The following is a 17,822-nucleotide window of genomic DNA, read 5'->3' on the forward strand; positions in this document are numbered from 1 at the left end:
GGGTTTGAACCCGCCACCCTCGGTATATGGGGCCGGCGCCTTACCGACTGAGCCACAGGCGCCGCCTGACTCTTACAATGTTTTTCAAACTAGCCACAGCTTCTTTAAGATGACTTTTTGGTAATTTCATCAGTATCTATTTAGTAAGACTTCCTTAAAGGCTGTAAAAATAATAATAGTTAACACTTCTTGAGTGTTTTTCTCTGTCAAGAAGCACACCAATCACTTCATATGTAGAAATATGTTTCATCTTCAAGATGACTCTATGAAGTAGGTCCCCTTTTTACAAATAAGAATGTGAGGACTCCATGGTCACGCTGCTGGTTGAGGGCAGAGTTAAGAATAGCACCAGGCAACCTGGCTCCAGAGTCTGGCCCTGGGCCGTGGTCTGTACTGAATTCCAGGAATCCTTCAGGACTCTAGATCCAGCTGAACCCCCAGCCAAGTGATTTGCTCACACTCCACTGTATGGTTCTACTAGACTTTCCTGGCCTAATTCAACAAATATGTGTTTATGCCATGAGTATGCACCACAGGATTGCCCATGCACCTTGGCATCTTTGGGGAATACAGAAACAAACGTACAGAATGTGTGTTTATCCTCAAGGCATTTACGCTCCAGTTAGAAAGAGGAATAAGTAAGCAAAGGTGCCAGGTATTGGTGGAAATGGCACTAGCAGGAGTGGGAAAGTTGTCCAGCAGGTTCAAAGCACTGGGTAGGAAAATAGCAGTAGAAGAAAAGGGTGGAAAGGCCAGCGGGAGCGCTACTGCCGAGAACCTCAAACGTCTTTTTGAAAAGTTTCAGGTTTCTGGAAAAGATCTCGATCTCTTTTCCTAACCACACAACCGAAGTCAATCCACTTCTCCAAAGGTCTTCAAAGATCACATCACTGGGTCTAAAGTCACCAGTGGGCTTCCTACAGGCACTTTGTTTGAAAATAGAAAAATTAGATTTCTAATTTTTTTCAACTTTATTGGAATATAAATGACAAATAAAAATTATGTAAATTTGGGCGGCGCCTGTGGCTCAGTGAGTAGGGCGCCAGCCCCATATACCGAGGGTGGTGGGTTCAAACCCAGCCCCGGCCAAACTGCAACAAAAAAATAGCCGGGCATTGTGGCGGGCGCCTGTAGTCCCAGCTGCTCGGGAGGCTGAGGCAAGAGAATCGCGTGAGCCCAAGAGCTGGAGGTTGCTGTGAGCCGTGTGACACCACAGCACTCTACCCGAGGGCAGTACAGTGAGACTTTGTCTCTACAAAAAAAAAAAAAAAAAATTATGTATATTTAAGGGGTACAATGTGATGATTTGATATACATATGTATGTTAGTTTGTGGTTGTCACAAACTAACACCTCCATCACCACCCATAGGTATTATTCGTGTGCATTATAACTGAGGCATAATAGTTATATGTATTTATGGGATACAGTGTGATATTCAATACATGTATGCAACATGCAGTGGCCAAATCAGGGTAATTAGCAAGTCCATATCTGCTTTTCATCAAAACAAAACCAGTAACATTTTTTATCAGCCACACTGCTTTGTGCTTTGAAGGCAGGACTGGGCTTTTCTATCCTAGGTACCAATCCTCTCTGGTACAAATAGGGATGCTAAGTAACTTGTATGGATGGATGATGGACAATTGAATAGGTTCATGTTCCTAAAACCAGCCTATCTATTGAACTAAGGTAAGGCCCAATGCTTCCAAATGTCCATTACCTTGGCTTTCATCTCCCTGCCCCCCATAGATTAACACAAATGTGGAACAGGAGAAAACAGAGCTCTTTTCTTTATAAAATGTGCACAGGTAAGGTCCTTCAAGCACCAGCAAGCATAGAGAAGGGACAATTGTCTGCTGCTGTGGAGGACACGGTCCCTGAATGGTTCTGCTCTAACCATTTTGCTTTCCTTCTATCTTCTGTTCCTCTCCCAGGTGCTCCATTACACACAAAAAGTCCACTTCACCACCAGATCCCAGAAAGAGGTTTTCTTCACCAAAGATGGGGAGATACCAGCAGCCTTTGACATTGAAAACATCTACATCCTCCCAGACAAAAGGAGACAAACAGCCATTGTGGGACACTTTGACTTCAGAGCACCTTCCAGAAAAAAGCTTCTGATAAATGACAATGCTATTGTCTGGGCAGAAGGACACTTAAAAGTGAGAGTGGAGAGCTCCCTGAGAACCACATAACACCTCCCCAACCCTGAGCACCCAGAGGATTTGTTACATGTAGTACTGGGCTTTCTTGGGATCCTTGGTCCAAAGAAAGGGGAAGATCATTCACTTACACAACGCTGAAGCTGTTCAGAAAATGAAACCTTCCAGAATCACCCCCTGCCTCCCAAATCAAGGGAGCTTGCTAAAAACAAAGATAATTAATGAGTAAATAGGAAAATTAATTATATACAATTGCCAGTTCAAGTTTACCCTGAGATAGCCAACTCTAGATACCTGAAGGTGCTCCTGTTTTAAACTTGCAACCTTTTGTCAAGAAATAGACATTTGATGCTGAGTTTTTGTAAACAGTGGAAAATAACCCATGGAATCCCATTAGTCCTTTCCCAGACCTCCAAGTACCTAAGGTCCCCAGATGGGAGAATTCTAATTTAAGTGACAGCTACCATGTCATGCTTCCTGCAGCTTTCTCCAGCTCACAGAGTCAGGGTTAAACACTCCCTTCTCTGAGGGAAACACTATAGTGTTGTACCTCTATAATACGAGTAAGAAAATGACTAATGTTTCCTATCCCTATCCTCAATGATTTCAGAACAGTTTCTTCTGGTCTCTCCTTAGTCAGGCATGTCTTTCTCCATTCCCACAACTAATACACCTTCCCATCCAAATCCCCCCACCCTCAGAGGATGGAACAAGGTTGCTGATGCTGAGCAAGGGAGCAGAATAGGGTTCCAGGGATGAAATGAGCATCACTTCATCAGATAAAGGGCTGGCCCCTGCCTGGTAAGTCGAGGTCCTCACTCAGTACCGCTGTGGACACCTCACAGCTCAGGTACTCACCCTCTCACTTAGCTTCTCCTTCCCAGACCACAGAATCCTTTCACTGGCCCTTTCCAAGAAAATTCATTCTGCAGGTGTAATCTGAATCTCAGTTGCTCTCAGCTTGATGGATTTTGCCTCAAAGGGTCCAATGACAATGTCTGGAAACATTTCTGGTTGTCACAAATTAGGGGTACTCCTGGCATCGGGGGGTGGTGGCCAGAGATGCCACCAACAGAGAACTATCGGTCCTAACGTCAGCAGGGCTGCAGTTGAGAAATCCCGGACTCAGGGAAACCCTGAGTGGAGCCAAGGCTTAACTAGTGTTTGTAGTCTTTGTTCTGATTCACACGGACTCAGCGAAATATTCAGTTAATACTTCAGAATGTGATCCCAGCCGCCCCATGTCTACTGTACACTCGTAGTCCTGGGCACCGTGATATGGGCATCACTTGCAGCATCTTATTCAATCTTCAATCTTCATACCATCTTTAAAATGCATTATTACTGCTACAGGTTGAATATCCTTGATCTGAAATGCTTGGGACTAGAAGTGTTTGGGATTTCAGAGGTTTTCATATTTTGGAATATTTGCATATACATAATGAGATATCACAGGGATGGGACCCAAGTCTAAATACAAAATTCTTTTGCATTTCATACACACTTTACACCTATAGCCTAAAGGTAATTTTATACAATATGTAGAATTTTAGATAATTTTGTACATGAAGCAAAGTTTATGTATGTGAGGTCAAGTATGGAATTTTGCACTTGTAGCATCAGGCTGGCATTCAAAAAGTTTTAGATTTTGGAGGATTTCAGATATTCAGATTAGCAATGGTCAACCTTTACCCCCATTTTATTGAAAAGAAAACTGAAGACTAGAGAGGTTAAGCCTAAGGTCACTCAGCCCATAAATGGCAAAACCAGAATTCTAACACTCAAGATTTCTTGGTTTACTTAATCAGACTGTGAAGTCCTTAGTTTATTCTGGCCAAGCGCAGTGTCTTATGCCTGTAGTCCCAGCTCTTTGGAAGGCTGAGGCTTGAGGCCAGGAGTTCAAGACCAGCCTAGGCACCATAGCGAGACCCCATCTCTGAAAAAAATAATAATTATTAGCCAAGTGTTGTGGCACATGCCCGTCATCCTAGCTACTTAGGAGGGTGAGGTAGGAGGATCAACTTGAACTCTGGAGTTCCAGGCTTCAGTAAGCTATGATCGTGCCACTGCAGTCCAGCCTGGGCAACAGAGGAAGCCTTTGTCTCAATATCTTGTACAGTACCTGGCATGAATATACAGAGCAAGAAACACAGGAAAGGGGAAAGGAGCAAGGCTAGGGAAGGAAAAGGAGGTAAAGAAGGAGCTTAATATAAAAATGAGAGAAAGGAGGAAGAGAGGGAGGAACCCAGTAAGTGAGAATGACAAGGCTGATTCCTCCACCACCTATCTGCTCCATCTCCCCCGGCAGTTTCCCCAGCACCCTCTCCTCTCGTTCATAGGTCCCTTCTTCGATCTGCAATGAAAAATGTCCTGTGGGAACCAGAAAGTTAACCCTACCTGAGCAGTCAAAATGCTGCTACCATTGCCTTCCCTGCCCTAGAGGAGAAATTGCAATGTCAGCAGGTAAGAAAGGAGGCTGGCCCTCAGTTGGGGGGTGGCCAGCCAGCAGCCAAGGTAGGCTTCAGTTGAAAGCGTGTATCCATATCCAGGGATGAGTCCTTGGCTGGGGAAGACAAGTCGAGGAAAGAGGAGTCCGAAGAGGTAACAACGTTCATGTGCCTTCCCACATGCTACACTGAGGCCATCGGAAGCTTACGTTCACAGTTCACACTTTCTTTCATCGACCGTGAGCTTGTTCTAACCCAGAGCCTAGTTGAACATTTGGCATAAATGTTTTTTTTAAAAAATCCCCCAGTGACTTAACCTGTACTTGACTAAGACATCATTCACTCAACAGACATCAGCTGGCAGCTACTGTAGATAGCCACGGTGCAAGGGTGGCAAAAAAAAGGCATGGCCCCAGAGAGCTCAGGATGATTAAGAGAATGATATTGCAACCCTACACCTAGCACAGCTCTTGTCTCTCCATGAAGAAACTTGACTATAAAGTGAATTTAATTGCTTTAATAAAAGTTCAAGCATTGAGCCATGAAAGCACAGTGGAGCAATGAACCCTAATGAAGGATATGCAGGGAGACTTTCCACCAGAAGGGGTAGTGTGTGATATAGGCCTTCACCAACAAGTAGGGCTGCAAAGGCAATGAAGTGGAACCAGAAGAGTTCAGGGAAGAAGTTATAAAAAGCCCAGGCATTAGAGCAATGAGGAGCTGAAAGTGTGGACAGTGCCGGGAGACTTCAGGAAGCAGGTGGTCATATCATAGGAGGTCTTACTTGCCAGACTTGGAAGCATAGACTACACTGGGCAGAAAATGGAGAGGAAAGCCCTGAATTACTCACGTAGAGAAGCAGCATGTATTTTGAGCTGTGTTTGAGGGACAGTAATGGACAATGGATGAAGGGAAAAGAAGGGATGTCAGGGCAGGCAGTCCAGGTTCAGAATCCAGAAAATTGTGAAAGCCTCAAATTCAGACAAAGTCTCTTCTCACACTGAAAATTCTCCTGGGAATATGGAGACTTTGGAAATACCCTTTGCCCGTTTAAAAATAAGGGTGCTGCTAAATTAAGCTGAGAAGGAGCCACTGGATATGGAAGAGAGGGGGAAAGAAATGTAGGTAAATAGAAATCCTTGGACTTGGAGATTAGGAGGATGTCCAATCAAAGTATCTAGGAGCACAGAGATATAATCAAATCAGGAGAGAGGTGAATGGGAATATATGGCTGTTCTAGGGCTACCATCGCAAAATCTCTCCTTAAGATCACCGCGGGATGCAAAGCTCTGAGAAGTTCCATCAGTGGAATGGATTAGGGAAGAGTCGCTCTGTTAGAGAAAAGAGAGCCTGTGTATGCAGCAAGCATCCCGTACACATTCCTTGAACTAAACAGGCTGATAGATGAATAGGTGAGTGAATTCATTAGCTGTGACTGAATTACAACATTGCCACCAGGGCTGGTCGGCCCCTCGGGGCGAAGCCTACACAGGAGTTAGAGCTTCTGCAGGTTGTCGTCTCAATGTTATCTCATGGCAGTCTCACACATGATGAGCAGCTGCCATCAGGATTTCTGCCATCTGTGTCTTTGGCCCTGCACCCAAGGACATCAGGTCATCTGGAAGTCCCTTCGGAGCAAGACTGAAATACACACACCTGCTGGAAAAGCCATCTCTAGTTGTAGAGCCACTTGCCCACAGGAAGGTTTCTAGAAGCTTCTGGCTCTGTTCTCTGACCCAGTTTCTCTTTCTCCCCTCAGACAGTGCTGCATGTCAGAAGTGCTCTGAGGACCAGTGGCCCAATGAGCAACAGAGCCAGTGCATCCCCAAAACCCTGGACTTCTTGTCCTATGGGGAGGCCCTGGGAGCAGCGTTGGCAGTGGGCACAGTGCTGCTCTTCCTCCTGGCCCTGGCCATCCTCAGCATCTTCCTCTGGCACCACCACACCCCCATCGTGCGGGCCAACAACCGCCAGATCAGCTACGTCCTACTGTCCTCTTAGGCTCTCTGTTTCCTCTGCCCTTTCATGTTCATCGGCCTCCCAGGCCCCCTCACCTGTGCCGTGCTCCAGGCAGCTTTTGGGGTCACCTTTACAGTCTGTGTATCCAGTATGTTGGCCAAGACCATCGTGGTGGTGGCAGCCTTCCATGCCACACGGCCAGACACCCGGATTAGGAAGTGGGCTGGGCCAGTTCTCCCCAGCACCATCCCCATTGTCTGCTCCCTAGTCCAAGCAGCTCTGTGTACACTCTGGGTGGCCAGATGGCCCCCTCGGCCTGTGAACTCCACAGAGCCTGGGCCCACGGTGACCGTAAAGTGTGGTGAGGGCTCCTTGGCACTGTTCTACGCCATGCTGGGCTACTTGGGTTTCCTAGGGCTGGTCAGCTTGCTGGTGGCCTTCCCCACCCGCCGGCTGCCTGACACCTTCAATGAAGCAAAGCATATCACTCTCAGCATGCTGGTCCGCTCCTGCGTCTGGGTGTCCTTCATCCCCACCCACGTGAGCACCCACGGCAAGGACACGGTAGCCATGGAGGTCTTTGCCATCTTGGCATCAGGAGGAGGCCTCATGTCCTGCCTCTTCTTCCCCAAATGCTACATTATCCTTGTCCACCCTGAAAAGAACACGAAAGGATGAATGTTTGGCCGGCGCCATCTCCAGTGAGAGAAACAGAAGTGGACCAAAGGGAGTGTCCCGCTGGCACACGGGGAGGACACTCCTCCTTCTGAGCTCTGTCACACTGGTCTGAACCCCTCCTGGTCACTAAGCTGCTTCTACTAATATTTTATAGTATCTTTCTATCGGGGGAGATGAGGCGTATTTGCAGGTAATATTCTCCTTGACAGAAGCATCCCGTCTAATTCTTTCTGTAGCCCCTCAGCACCCAGCCAGGGCCTGGTCCAGAGAGTATTCCAGGGAGGAGCAGAATAAGTCTTTGATGAGTGAATGAATCAGCTTATGCAAAATTAGCATTGGAAGAGATCTTTCAGAGGAGGCGGTGAGGCAGAGGGGTCCAGTGGAATCAGACAGACTTGGTTCAAGCACGCCCCACTTCTTTATTTTGTAGCTGTATAAAATTGGGCAGGTTATGCAACCTCTCAAAGCTTCAGTCTGCTCCCATATAAAACAAGAGACCAAGCCTCCTTCTCCAGGTTGTTGGGATGAGGAAACAGGAAAACGTGGAGAAGTGCTGAATACTCAATAAACACTCAAAGGGTGGGTATTGAAAGGCATCCGGTTCATGGTGCCCTTTTACAGATCAGGGAACTGATGACAAGAGAGGGGTCAGCTTGACTCAGGACATCACTGTACAGAAGTTTAGAGTCAGACGATCAAGGTTTGAGCCTAACTCTGCCACTTCTTCGCTTAGCTGTGGGACTCGGGACAAGTTATTTCACTTCTATGTACCTCGGTCTCCTCATATTTAAAGGAGAATAATAATAGCACCAACCTCACGAGATGATCAATGAGGAATACACAAAGGAATACTTTTAAAACATTTAGAATAGTACCTGGCACATCATTAGCACTAAATAAGTAATTTTAAATAATTCAATAAAATTATATAGAGTGGGAAAATCTAGATCTCAACTCACTGCAGAGTCACTGAAACTTGCTCCAATCTAGGTCATGGGAAGGACCTTTGGAGAGGTTAAAGCATCATCCTCAAGAGCAAAGACCTTGTGCTCTAACTTTTTCAACCTAGCCTGATCGGAGTGGACTAAAATACACTGTTTTATAAGTAAACAATCTGTGCCTGCTCTGATTAGCCACTTGTTTTGGAATAAACTGAGGACAAGTGACTGCCGCAGACCCAGTCGAGTGACTACCAGAGCAAAGTCTGCTCTGAAGGAAGCCCCTCCACTTCCCCAAGAGTGTGAGGATGCCAACGAAGCTCACAAAACATTAAGCATCAGTTAATTAGACGACAGTGCTCCTGGGGAGAGACAGAGCTTACTGGTGTTATGCAGAATGTCCACATTTCTGGCCAATGAGACCCAGTTTAAATTCCTGCTAAAAGGGGTTGAGAAAAACTACTTTGCCCAGGCTGGCCAAAGATGTTATTTGAACCAATGAGAATGGAGTCACCAAAGAAAACAAGGATATAAAGAAACAAAGAGCTGCGGTATTCCATGGCCAAAGCCAACATTTTTGACAAACATGCTCTAGAAATTAACTGCGAACAGGAGCAGTGGCTCACGCCCATAATCCCAGCACTCTGGGAGGCCAAGGTGGGTGGATTTCTTGAGCTCAGGAGTTTGAGACCAGCCTGAGCAAAAGTGAGACCCTATCTCTACTAAAAATAGAAAAACTGAGGCAAAAGGATCATTTGAGCCCAAGAGTTGGAGGTTGCTGTGAGCTATGACGCCACAGTACTCTACCCAGGGTAACAGTTTGAGACTCTGTCTCAAAAAATAATAATAATTAACTGCTAAGGATTTGGCATGTGAAAATTTAAAAAGAAGAGACTAACAAAAGACTAAGAAGCCTGAAAAGTGAAACAGGAATCCCATCACAGGTGCAAGGGATAAGAACATGGAACCATGGAAGAGGGTCCAGATGGGCCTTAGTGAAGTAGCCCCAGGCCAAAGCTGTTAGCAGTGGTTACACAGTGGTACTCAGAAAACTGTAGGGCTCTGATTTCAGAATGTAGATCCCATCATTCTCACCAAGACCAAGTCAAGGACCTTCTCTGGGGTGGTTACCTGGTAGTTCCTACTTAACAAGTGAGTATCTTAATACCCAGAATGGGCCAAATAAGATAAGCAGCACTCCTTGCTGAATTCTATCTTACTAACTCTTGTTTATCCATAATTACTCCCTAAGACCTTCTGTAGGTGCCAGTGAAGTAGTACCAGTGTTAGGTTAGCCCTGCACATGAAATGAAGATGTTTTGCTCTCTAAATAGATATACCCCCAAAAGAAGGAATTTTATTTTCATGAATTCTCTACTTATAAAAGTTTTTCTCAACATGATTTTATAATTTATCTTCACTGTAGAGTGGCTTTAAAAATACTTTAGCTCACTCTGGGAGGCCAAGGCAGGTAAATTGCATAAGCTCAGGAGTTCAAGACCAGCCTGAGCAAGAGCAAGACCCCATCTCTACTAAAAAAAAAAAAAAAAATAGAAAAACGGGTGTAGAGCTACATGCATGTAGTCCCAGATACTCAGAACGCCAGGTGAGAGGGTTGTTCAAGCACAAGAGTTCAAGGCTGCTGTGAGCTATGACACCACAGTACTCTACCCAGGGTGACAGAGTGAGATTCTGTCTCAAAAAATTTATATAAAAATAAAAACACTTTAGGGCCAAGCATGGTGGCTCACATCTATAATCCCAGCACTCTGGGAGGCCGAGGTGGGTGGATCCCTGGAGCTCAGGAGTTCAAGACCAACTTGAGCAAGAGCAAGACCCCATCTCTAAAAAAATAGCCAGGCATTGTGGTGGGCACCTGTAGTCCCAATTGTTTGGGAGACTGAAGCAACAGGATCACTTGAGCCCAAGAGTTTGATGTTTTTGTGAGCTATGACGCCACAGCACTCTACCAGTAGCAAGAAAGTGTGACTCTTGTCTCAAAATAAATAAATAAACAAAACAAAACACTTCAGCTGTCAATACCTACACATATCATACACTCCAGATTCTGATAGGTAGGTGTGTTTTATAAGGGAGTGATTATTTCAGTTTTTATATGTAAATAATCATACTTACAAAAGGGGACAGCTTATTTTATCTTGATTTTGTTTTTGAGACAGAATCTCACTCTGTCACCAGGGCTAGACTGCAGCAACATTATATCATTGCACCAACTCCTGGGCTCAAGCAGTCCTCCTGCCTCAGTCTCCCAAGTAGCTGGGACCCCAGGAGCACAGTACCACACTGGGCTAATTTTTTCTATTTTTAGTAGAGATGGAGTCTTGCTCTTGCTCAGGCTGATCAGCAATCCTCCTGTTTGGCCTCCCAAATTGCTAGGATTACAGGCATGCACCATCAAACCCAGCCAAAAGTAGGTTCTTTTCACAGTTTAATTTCTTTTATCAGGTTTTATTAAAGCAAGATTCACTTTTACACATATAGGATTCTTTCTAAAAGTTTGCATCAGAATTTTGCCATTTTATGTAATTTGTCTCAAAAATCTAGATTTATTCTTCAAGAAGCTCAAAATGGTAGGCTTTACTTGGCACTTCCCATATAGGTATTTTTAGAGTAGTTCTCAGAATCAAGAAAATACTCCCGGTGTTTGCATTTGAATTCTTTCTGGTTACAATAATGAGGACTATGTAACCAATTACATAGTTTCACTGAAAACTATGTTAAACTTGCTCTCCATCAGTCAGAAACATAAAAGTCTAATTCATTTTGTGTTCATACCTACTCAGGTCAGGTGCCTAAGAGTCCACAGTCATACCTCAGAGATACTATGGGTTTGGTTTCAGACTACGGCAATAAGCAAATATCACAATAAATCAAATTGCAAAAATTTTTTTTTACTTTGTGCAACATTTTAATTTATTCATTAGTATTATTTTATGGAAACTGAGTCTCACTCTGCTTCCCTTGGTAGAGTGCCATGACATCATACCTCACAGCAACCTCAAACTCTTGGGCTCAATCAATCCTCTTGCCTCGGCCTTCCAAGAAGCTCAGCCTATAGGTGTCCGCCACAACGCCAGGCTAGTTTTTCTACTTTTAGTACAGATGGGGTCTCAGTCTTGCTCAGGCTAGTCTCGGACTTCTGAGCTCAAGCAATCCATCTGCCTCAAACTCCCAGAGAGCTACGATTATAGGTGTGAGCCACCACACCCAAATTGCATAATTTTTTTAAATTTTCCAATGAATATAAAAGTTTACATGTCTATTAGATGTGCAATAGAATTATTCATATGTCTAAAAAAGTACAAACCTTAACCAAAAAATATTTTATTGCTAAAAAATGCTAATGATTATCTGAGCCTTCAGTGAGTCTTAATCTTTTCGCTGGTGTAGGGTCTTGCCTCACTACTAATGGCTGCAAACTGATCAGAGTGATGGTTGCTGAAGTTTGGGTGGCACTTTATGAAAATAACCATGAAGTTTGTTGCATCATTTGACTTCACCCTTCACAAAAGATTCCAATATAGCAGGTGATACTGTTTGGTGGCTTTTTTTTTTTTTTTTGAGACAGAGACTCACTATATCATCCTCAGTAGAATGCATCACAGCTCACAGCAATCTCAAACTCTTGGGCTTAAGCAATTCTCTTGCCTCAGCCTCCCAAGTAGCTGGGACTACAGGTGCCTGCCACAACACCCGGCTATGTTTGATAAGCTTTTATCTACAGTGGAGTTTCTTTCAAAATTGGAGCCAATCCTCTCAAACACTGTTGCTGCTTTACCAACTATGTTTATGGGATATTCTAAATCTTTTGTTGCCATTTCAACAGTGTTCATAGCATCTTCCCTAGGAGTAGATTCTATCTCAAGAAACTACTTTATTTTCTCATCCATGAGAAGCAACTCCTCATCCATTCACGACTTATGACATTGGAGAAATTCAGTCACATCCTCAGGCTCCAATTTGTTCGCTTGCTTGCTTGCTTGCTTTTGACCCAAGGTCTCAGTCTCTCACCCTGGGTAGAGTGCCGTGGCCTCATCATAACTCACATCAACCTCAGTCTCTTGGGCTCAAGTGATCCTCTTGCCTCAGCCTCCCCAGTAGATGGGACGATGAGCACTGCCATGGTGCCTAGCTAGTTTTTCTCTTTTTTAGTGCCGACAGGGTCTCACTTTTGCTCAGGCTGGTCTTGAACACCTGAGCTCAAGCAATCTACCCACCTCAGCCTGCCAGGGTGCTAGGATTATACGTGTGAGTCACTTCATCTGGCAATTAGCCTAATTTTAATAGTGTTGTGTCTGAGGGGATGGGGAGACCCAAGGAGAGGAAGAGGGCCAGGGAAACAACCAGTCGGTGGAAAAGTCAGAACACACATTCATCAAGTCTGCCATTTTTTTTTTCCTGAAAATCTGGTTTATTTTCCACATTGTGAACAGATCCCATCAGTGATCAGTTTTTCTGCATGTGTGATAATCTATCAAAACAAGTTTTCCCACAAGACTGTTTTCCATCAACTCCGAAAGTCTTGAGCTGACAACATATCTAAATAAAGCTCTTGAAAATCATCTCTTAAAATTTGGAAGAAAATGTGGCAAGTTTTTCTTGTAACATTTATTGCACTACAAATGACTAAAAAGAGCAATTTATATTTTAAAAAGTGACTAGTACAGCAGTTGAGTTCAGGAAATTAATGTATTAATGTATTTTGCTCCTGTGTTAACCAAGGTGCTGTATTGTTCTTTCTGTTTGTTTGTTGGGGGGAGGGCTGAGGAGCACACAAAGTGGGCTTGAGGATTTCCACTGTACGAAAAGATCTGACTCTGCAAGTGAAGCAGTGTAAGCCGCCTTTGGTTGATCCAACCTTGACTTTCTTCATCACCGCATTTCTCTATCAGTGTGACAATGTAACAAATGAAATGTTCTCATTTAATAATAAAAACTTGTGTAATGTTTTGCAAACCTCTGTCTTAAAATGTCCAGGTCTTAAGTCTACCATCTAACATGCACACCATTCATGATGCCCCAAAACAAGTGCAATCATAACATCAAAAATCATTGATCAGGATCACCATAACAGATAAAATCATACATTTTAAATATCATGAGAATTATCAAACTGTGACACAAAGACACAAAATAAGCACATACTGTTGAAATAGGCTATCTTATACCTAACACAAAATTATCACAAACCTTCAATTTGTAAAAAAACACGATATCTACAAAGTATAATAAAGCAAAGCATAATCAAAGTATGCCTGTATACCCCTGCTTCCTAAAGGTAAATTCTTCTATTTGATCCTGAAAGGTTCCCACCTCTCACTGTCTTTGCATCTTGCAGCCATCTGCCAGAATCTAGAGCACATTGGCAATACAATATGCAATAAATGAAATGACTTTCAAAATACGTGGTTTGTACCATCCCTGTTAGTGGAAAAATGCAACAGCTCAGATCCTATTTGGAGAGACTATGATGTTGAGTGAGCACCGTAATATAATCTGCTCATTATTGGCCAGCTGAGAAATACCATCCCAGAAAATCTGTCCTTCCACCCACCAAAACCAGTCCCCAGCTCAACAACTTCCTCTTCCATCTACTAGTTTCTGGAATCCACGTTCAGATGATAATTATAAAGGTCTTTCAGAATGTAGCTATTTACTTGAAGGAAACTACTTGAATTATAACTGTCTTTTTATACTTTATTTCAAAAGAGCTGACATTGCCATAGAAATCTTCTTAAATCCATTTCCATATTGTACCCTCAATGAATCCCCAACAATAAAAAAAAAAATAAAAAAATAAATCCATTTCCAAAACACCAAGTGATAAAGACAGAGGATCCCTCTATATTTCAAATAAGAAGACAGAGGTAGGAAAGTGACAAAGTGCACAGATCACATGAAACATCAACTTTGATTCTGGGAGTTTAGTCTGCATTGGAAACTGGTGGTTGTCCACCAAAATTTGTCCTCCTCTTTTTCTACAGTCATCAGCTGGCAACTGGACATCTGGCTGCACAGCTACAAGGTGTTTTTACCACCCTTGGCCTCTCACCAACTTCTCACCATGTAAGTAACAGGCAGGCTCTCGACTGGGGGTCAGCGAGTGGTCGCTGTGTCACTACTATACGCAACTCTTCCTTTGCAGCACAAAGCACCATAAACAATACACACAGGCGTGACTGTGTTCTAATCAAACTTGATTGATGGACACCGAAATATCAATTTTATAAAACTTCTATGTGTCATAAAATGTCATTCTTTCAATTTACCTACTACCACTTAAAAGTGTAAAAACCATTCTTAGCTCACAGCTCATTAAACACCAGAGCTGAACAGGATTTGGCCTACAGACCTTACTTTGCCAACATCTTAGAGGATATTGACCCTACAAGATGGAAGGAACTTGGACCCTTGAATGCTTGTTGAGCAGAGTCATCAACCAAGCTGGAACAACTCACCTTGGACTCTTTCTAGTAAGAAAAAATCTCCTTCGTTTTTTAAGCTACATGATAGTTCAGGCTCTCTTGTTACAGCAGCTTAGCATTTTATTTTAACTTGTGCATAGTCATAACTCCTGACCCAAAGCTCTCGTCCATAGTCCTCACCACCCTCCTTTTAAATATTCAAGGCAAGGAAACGGGGTCCCCCACTGCCTCCTCACCATCCCTTCCAAGACTTGAAAGAAAAGACTTTACCCAGAGCTCCCTTCACCTCCTTGTTCCGAAGACTGTAGATGAGGGGGTTGAGCATGGGTGTGACAATGGAGTAGAAGACGGACACCACTTTGTTAAAGTTGATGGAGGAGGCCACCTTGGTCCTGACATATATGAAGAACAGAGTGCCATAAAAGAGGCCTACCACCATCAGGTGAGCAGCACAGGTGGAGAAAGCCTTCCGGCGCTCGACAGCCGAGCGGATATGCAGCAGCGTCCAGACAATGTTGCCATAGGACACACCAATGACTGCGGAGGAGGCCAAGAGCACAGCCAGGGACACCAGGAAATCCACAGTCTCCTTCAGGGTGACGTCTGAGCAGGACAAGGCTAGCAGGGGTGAGGCATCACAGAAGAAGTGGTCGATGACATTTGGGCCGCAAAATATCAGTTGAGACATGAGGTAGATGGGCAAAATGGGTGTGAGGAAGCCTGCCAGCCAACAAGCAGCCGCCAGACGGATGCAGGTGCCCCAGGACACCAAGGCTCCGTAGTGCAGAGGCATGCAAATGGCCACATAGCGGTCATAGGCCATGGCAGCCAGTAGGAAACACTCAGTTGCCCCAAGGAAGGTGAAAATGAAGAGCTGGGATAGGCAGCCAGCATAGGAGATATTCTTTCCCCCACCCACCCCAATAAAACCAGCCAGCATCTTGGGCACTGTGATGGAGGTATACCAGATTTCAAGGCAGGACAGGTGCGTCAGGAAGAAATACATGGGTCTCCGCAGCTGGTGGTCCAAGCCCACCACTAAGATGATGGCCAAGTTCTCCACCAGTGTGAACAGGTACATGGTGAGGAAGAGTGTGAAGAAGAGGAAGCGTGCTTCATGCACCCCGGCAAAGCCCACCATGACAAACTCTGTTACCTGGGTCCAGTTTCTGGTATACGGCTGCATATGTGCAAGTTTTTACTCTGTAGATTCATAGCCCTGTAAACGATGAAGGCTCAGAGAGAACCTGTGAGGATGGCAGACAGAAATACCTTTCATTTCAAAAAGGGGAAAGTGAAGTCAAGACTGTTCCTACATGGAAAGAATCTGCAGTCTGTGAAGGGCACAAGAAAACAGACAACGTCAACACAAAATGAAAAGTGCTGGCTAGAAATAAGACCGGATATTGTGGTAGCACGAAGCAGGCAAGATCAACCAGCCTTAAGCAATCTCCTGGAGAGGAAACTGGTTAAACCTGAAACCTGAAAAGAAAGTATGAGTCAGTGAAACAAGAGGTAGATAAGGAGAGAGGGCTTGGCAAGTATAAGATCTCAGGCACCAGAGGGGACATGGTGCATTTAGGAAACTTGAAGTAGAGACAATTTACTATAGAGATTAAGAGCTTGGCTTCCCAAGCAAGCAAATTTGGCATCAAATATAAGGGAACCCAACTAATAGAGTTGTGAAAATTTATTTTTTTATTACATTGTATCTGTGTACATTAGTGCATTTATGAGGTACAATGTGCTGGTTTTATATACAATTTGAAATACTTTCATCAAACTGGTTAACATAACCTTCACCGCACTTTCTTAGTTATTGTCTTAAGACGTTTATACTCTACACTTAGTAGATTTGACCTGTACCCTTGTATAATGCACCATAGGTGTCGTCCGACCAGTTACCCTTCCTCCACCCATCCTCCCTCCTCCCAACCCTCCCCCTCCTCTTTCCCCTTCATCTTGGGCTGTAGTTGGGTTATAGTTTTCATATGGGAGTGTGGGTGCTTATAAATTAGATAATTCCTGGAAAGTACTTAGGATCATGTTTGGCTCAGTAAATATTAGCAGGGGTAAAGTCTTCCTGTTCATTTCTCCTGCTGCTAGCCTTGAGGAGCAGGCTGGGATCTCATCAAGGACTAGTAACCAAGTTCGGAGAAAGGAAAAAGCATGCTTCAGGCTGAGGGGTACAGAGGCTGGAAGTGTTATAAGCGGGGGAGCAACACTATGCTTTTTGCCCTGGAGTTGGGGAGGCACAATATATTTGGAGGGGAACAAGATAGGAGGCAGGAAGACTAGGCTGGGAGGTTTTTGCAAGGATAGCAGGGACTGACGGCGGTCTTAATTAAGAAAAGGCTAATAAGTGTGCAGAGTGAACATGGCTCTTAAGAGAATCAACAGGATTGATTGAGTTCACATCCAATCTAGGTTCAAATTCAAGCTCCAACATCAACTGAAATATAGGATCAAGGACAAACCACTAAATAATCTTTTTTTTTTTTTTTTTTTTTTTTGAGACAGAATCTCAAGCTGTTGCCTTGGGTAGAGCCATGGCATCACAGCTCACAGCAACCTCAAACTCCTGTGCCCAAGCGATTCTCTTGCCTTAGCCTCCCAAGTAGCTGGGACTACAGGCACCCGCCACAATGCCTGGCTATTTTTTTGGCCCAGGCTGGATTCAACCCTGCCAGCTGGTTGGTGCGTGTGGCTCGTGCCCTAGCTGCCTGAGCTATAGGCGCTGAGCCATATCTCATTTTATTAAACAGATAATAAAAAAGACTTCCAAAGGGATGACTTCCTATCTTGTTTTAGAATTAAATGAGAAAGTATAATGTCTCCCTTCTTGAGGCAATTTTAAAATACAACCCTACATTTTTGGACACTCTTCCCATTGAAAAGTGGAGTTTACATCCACTCCCCTTGAGTCTGGGCTCTGTCTGTGACTGCTCAACAACAGAATAAAATGGAGGAACTGTCAGTTTCTTCCTCCTGTGTCTTGGAACCCACCATGATGTGAGAAAGCCTAAGCAAGCTGTGGAGAGGCCCAGGTGGAAAGAAACTAAGGCCCCCCAGCCCTTGGCCTTAGCCAAGCTCCCACTGACAGCCAGCACCACCATGCCAGCCAGGTGAAAGAGCCATCCAAGAAACAGATCGTCCTCCAGCTGACCTGGCCACACTGACACCAGCCTCC

General features: G+C 44.2%; 1 protein-coding gene across 1 annotated transcript; it reads right to left on the bottom strand.

The window, feature by feature from the left end:
- Nucleotides 1-14,864: 14,864 nt before the first annotated feature.
- Nucleotides 14,865-15,818, bottom strand: LOC128566037 (olfactory receptor 6Q1). Its single transcript, XM_053562942.1, has one exon. It carries the CDS (start codon nt 15,816-15,818, stop codon nt 14,865-14,867), a length of 954 nt encoding a protein of 317 aa, XP_053418917.1.
- Between the last annotated feature and the right edge of the window lie 2,004 nt (nt 15,819-17,822).

This window comes from Nycticebus coucang, chromosome 14, assembly GCF_027406575.1.
Source record: "Nycticebus coucang isolate mNycCou1 chromosome 14, mNycCou1.pri, whole genome shotgun sequence".
NCBI lineage: Eukaryota > Metazoa > Chordata > Mammalia > Primates > Lorisidae > Nycticebus > Nycticebus coucang.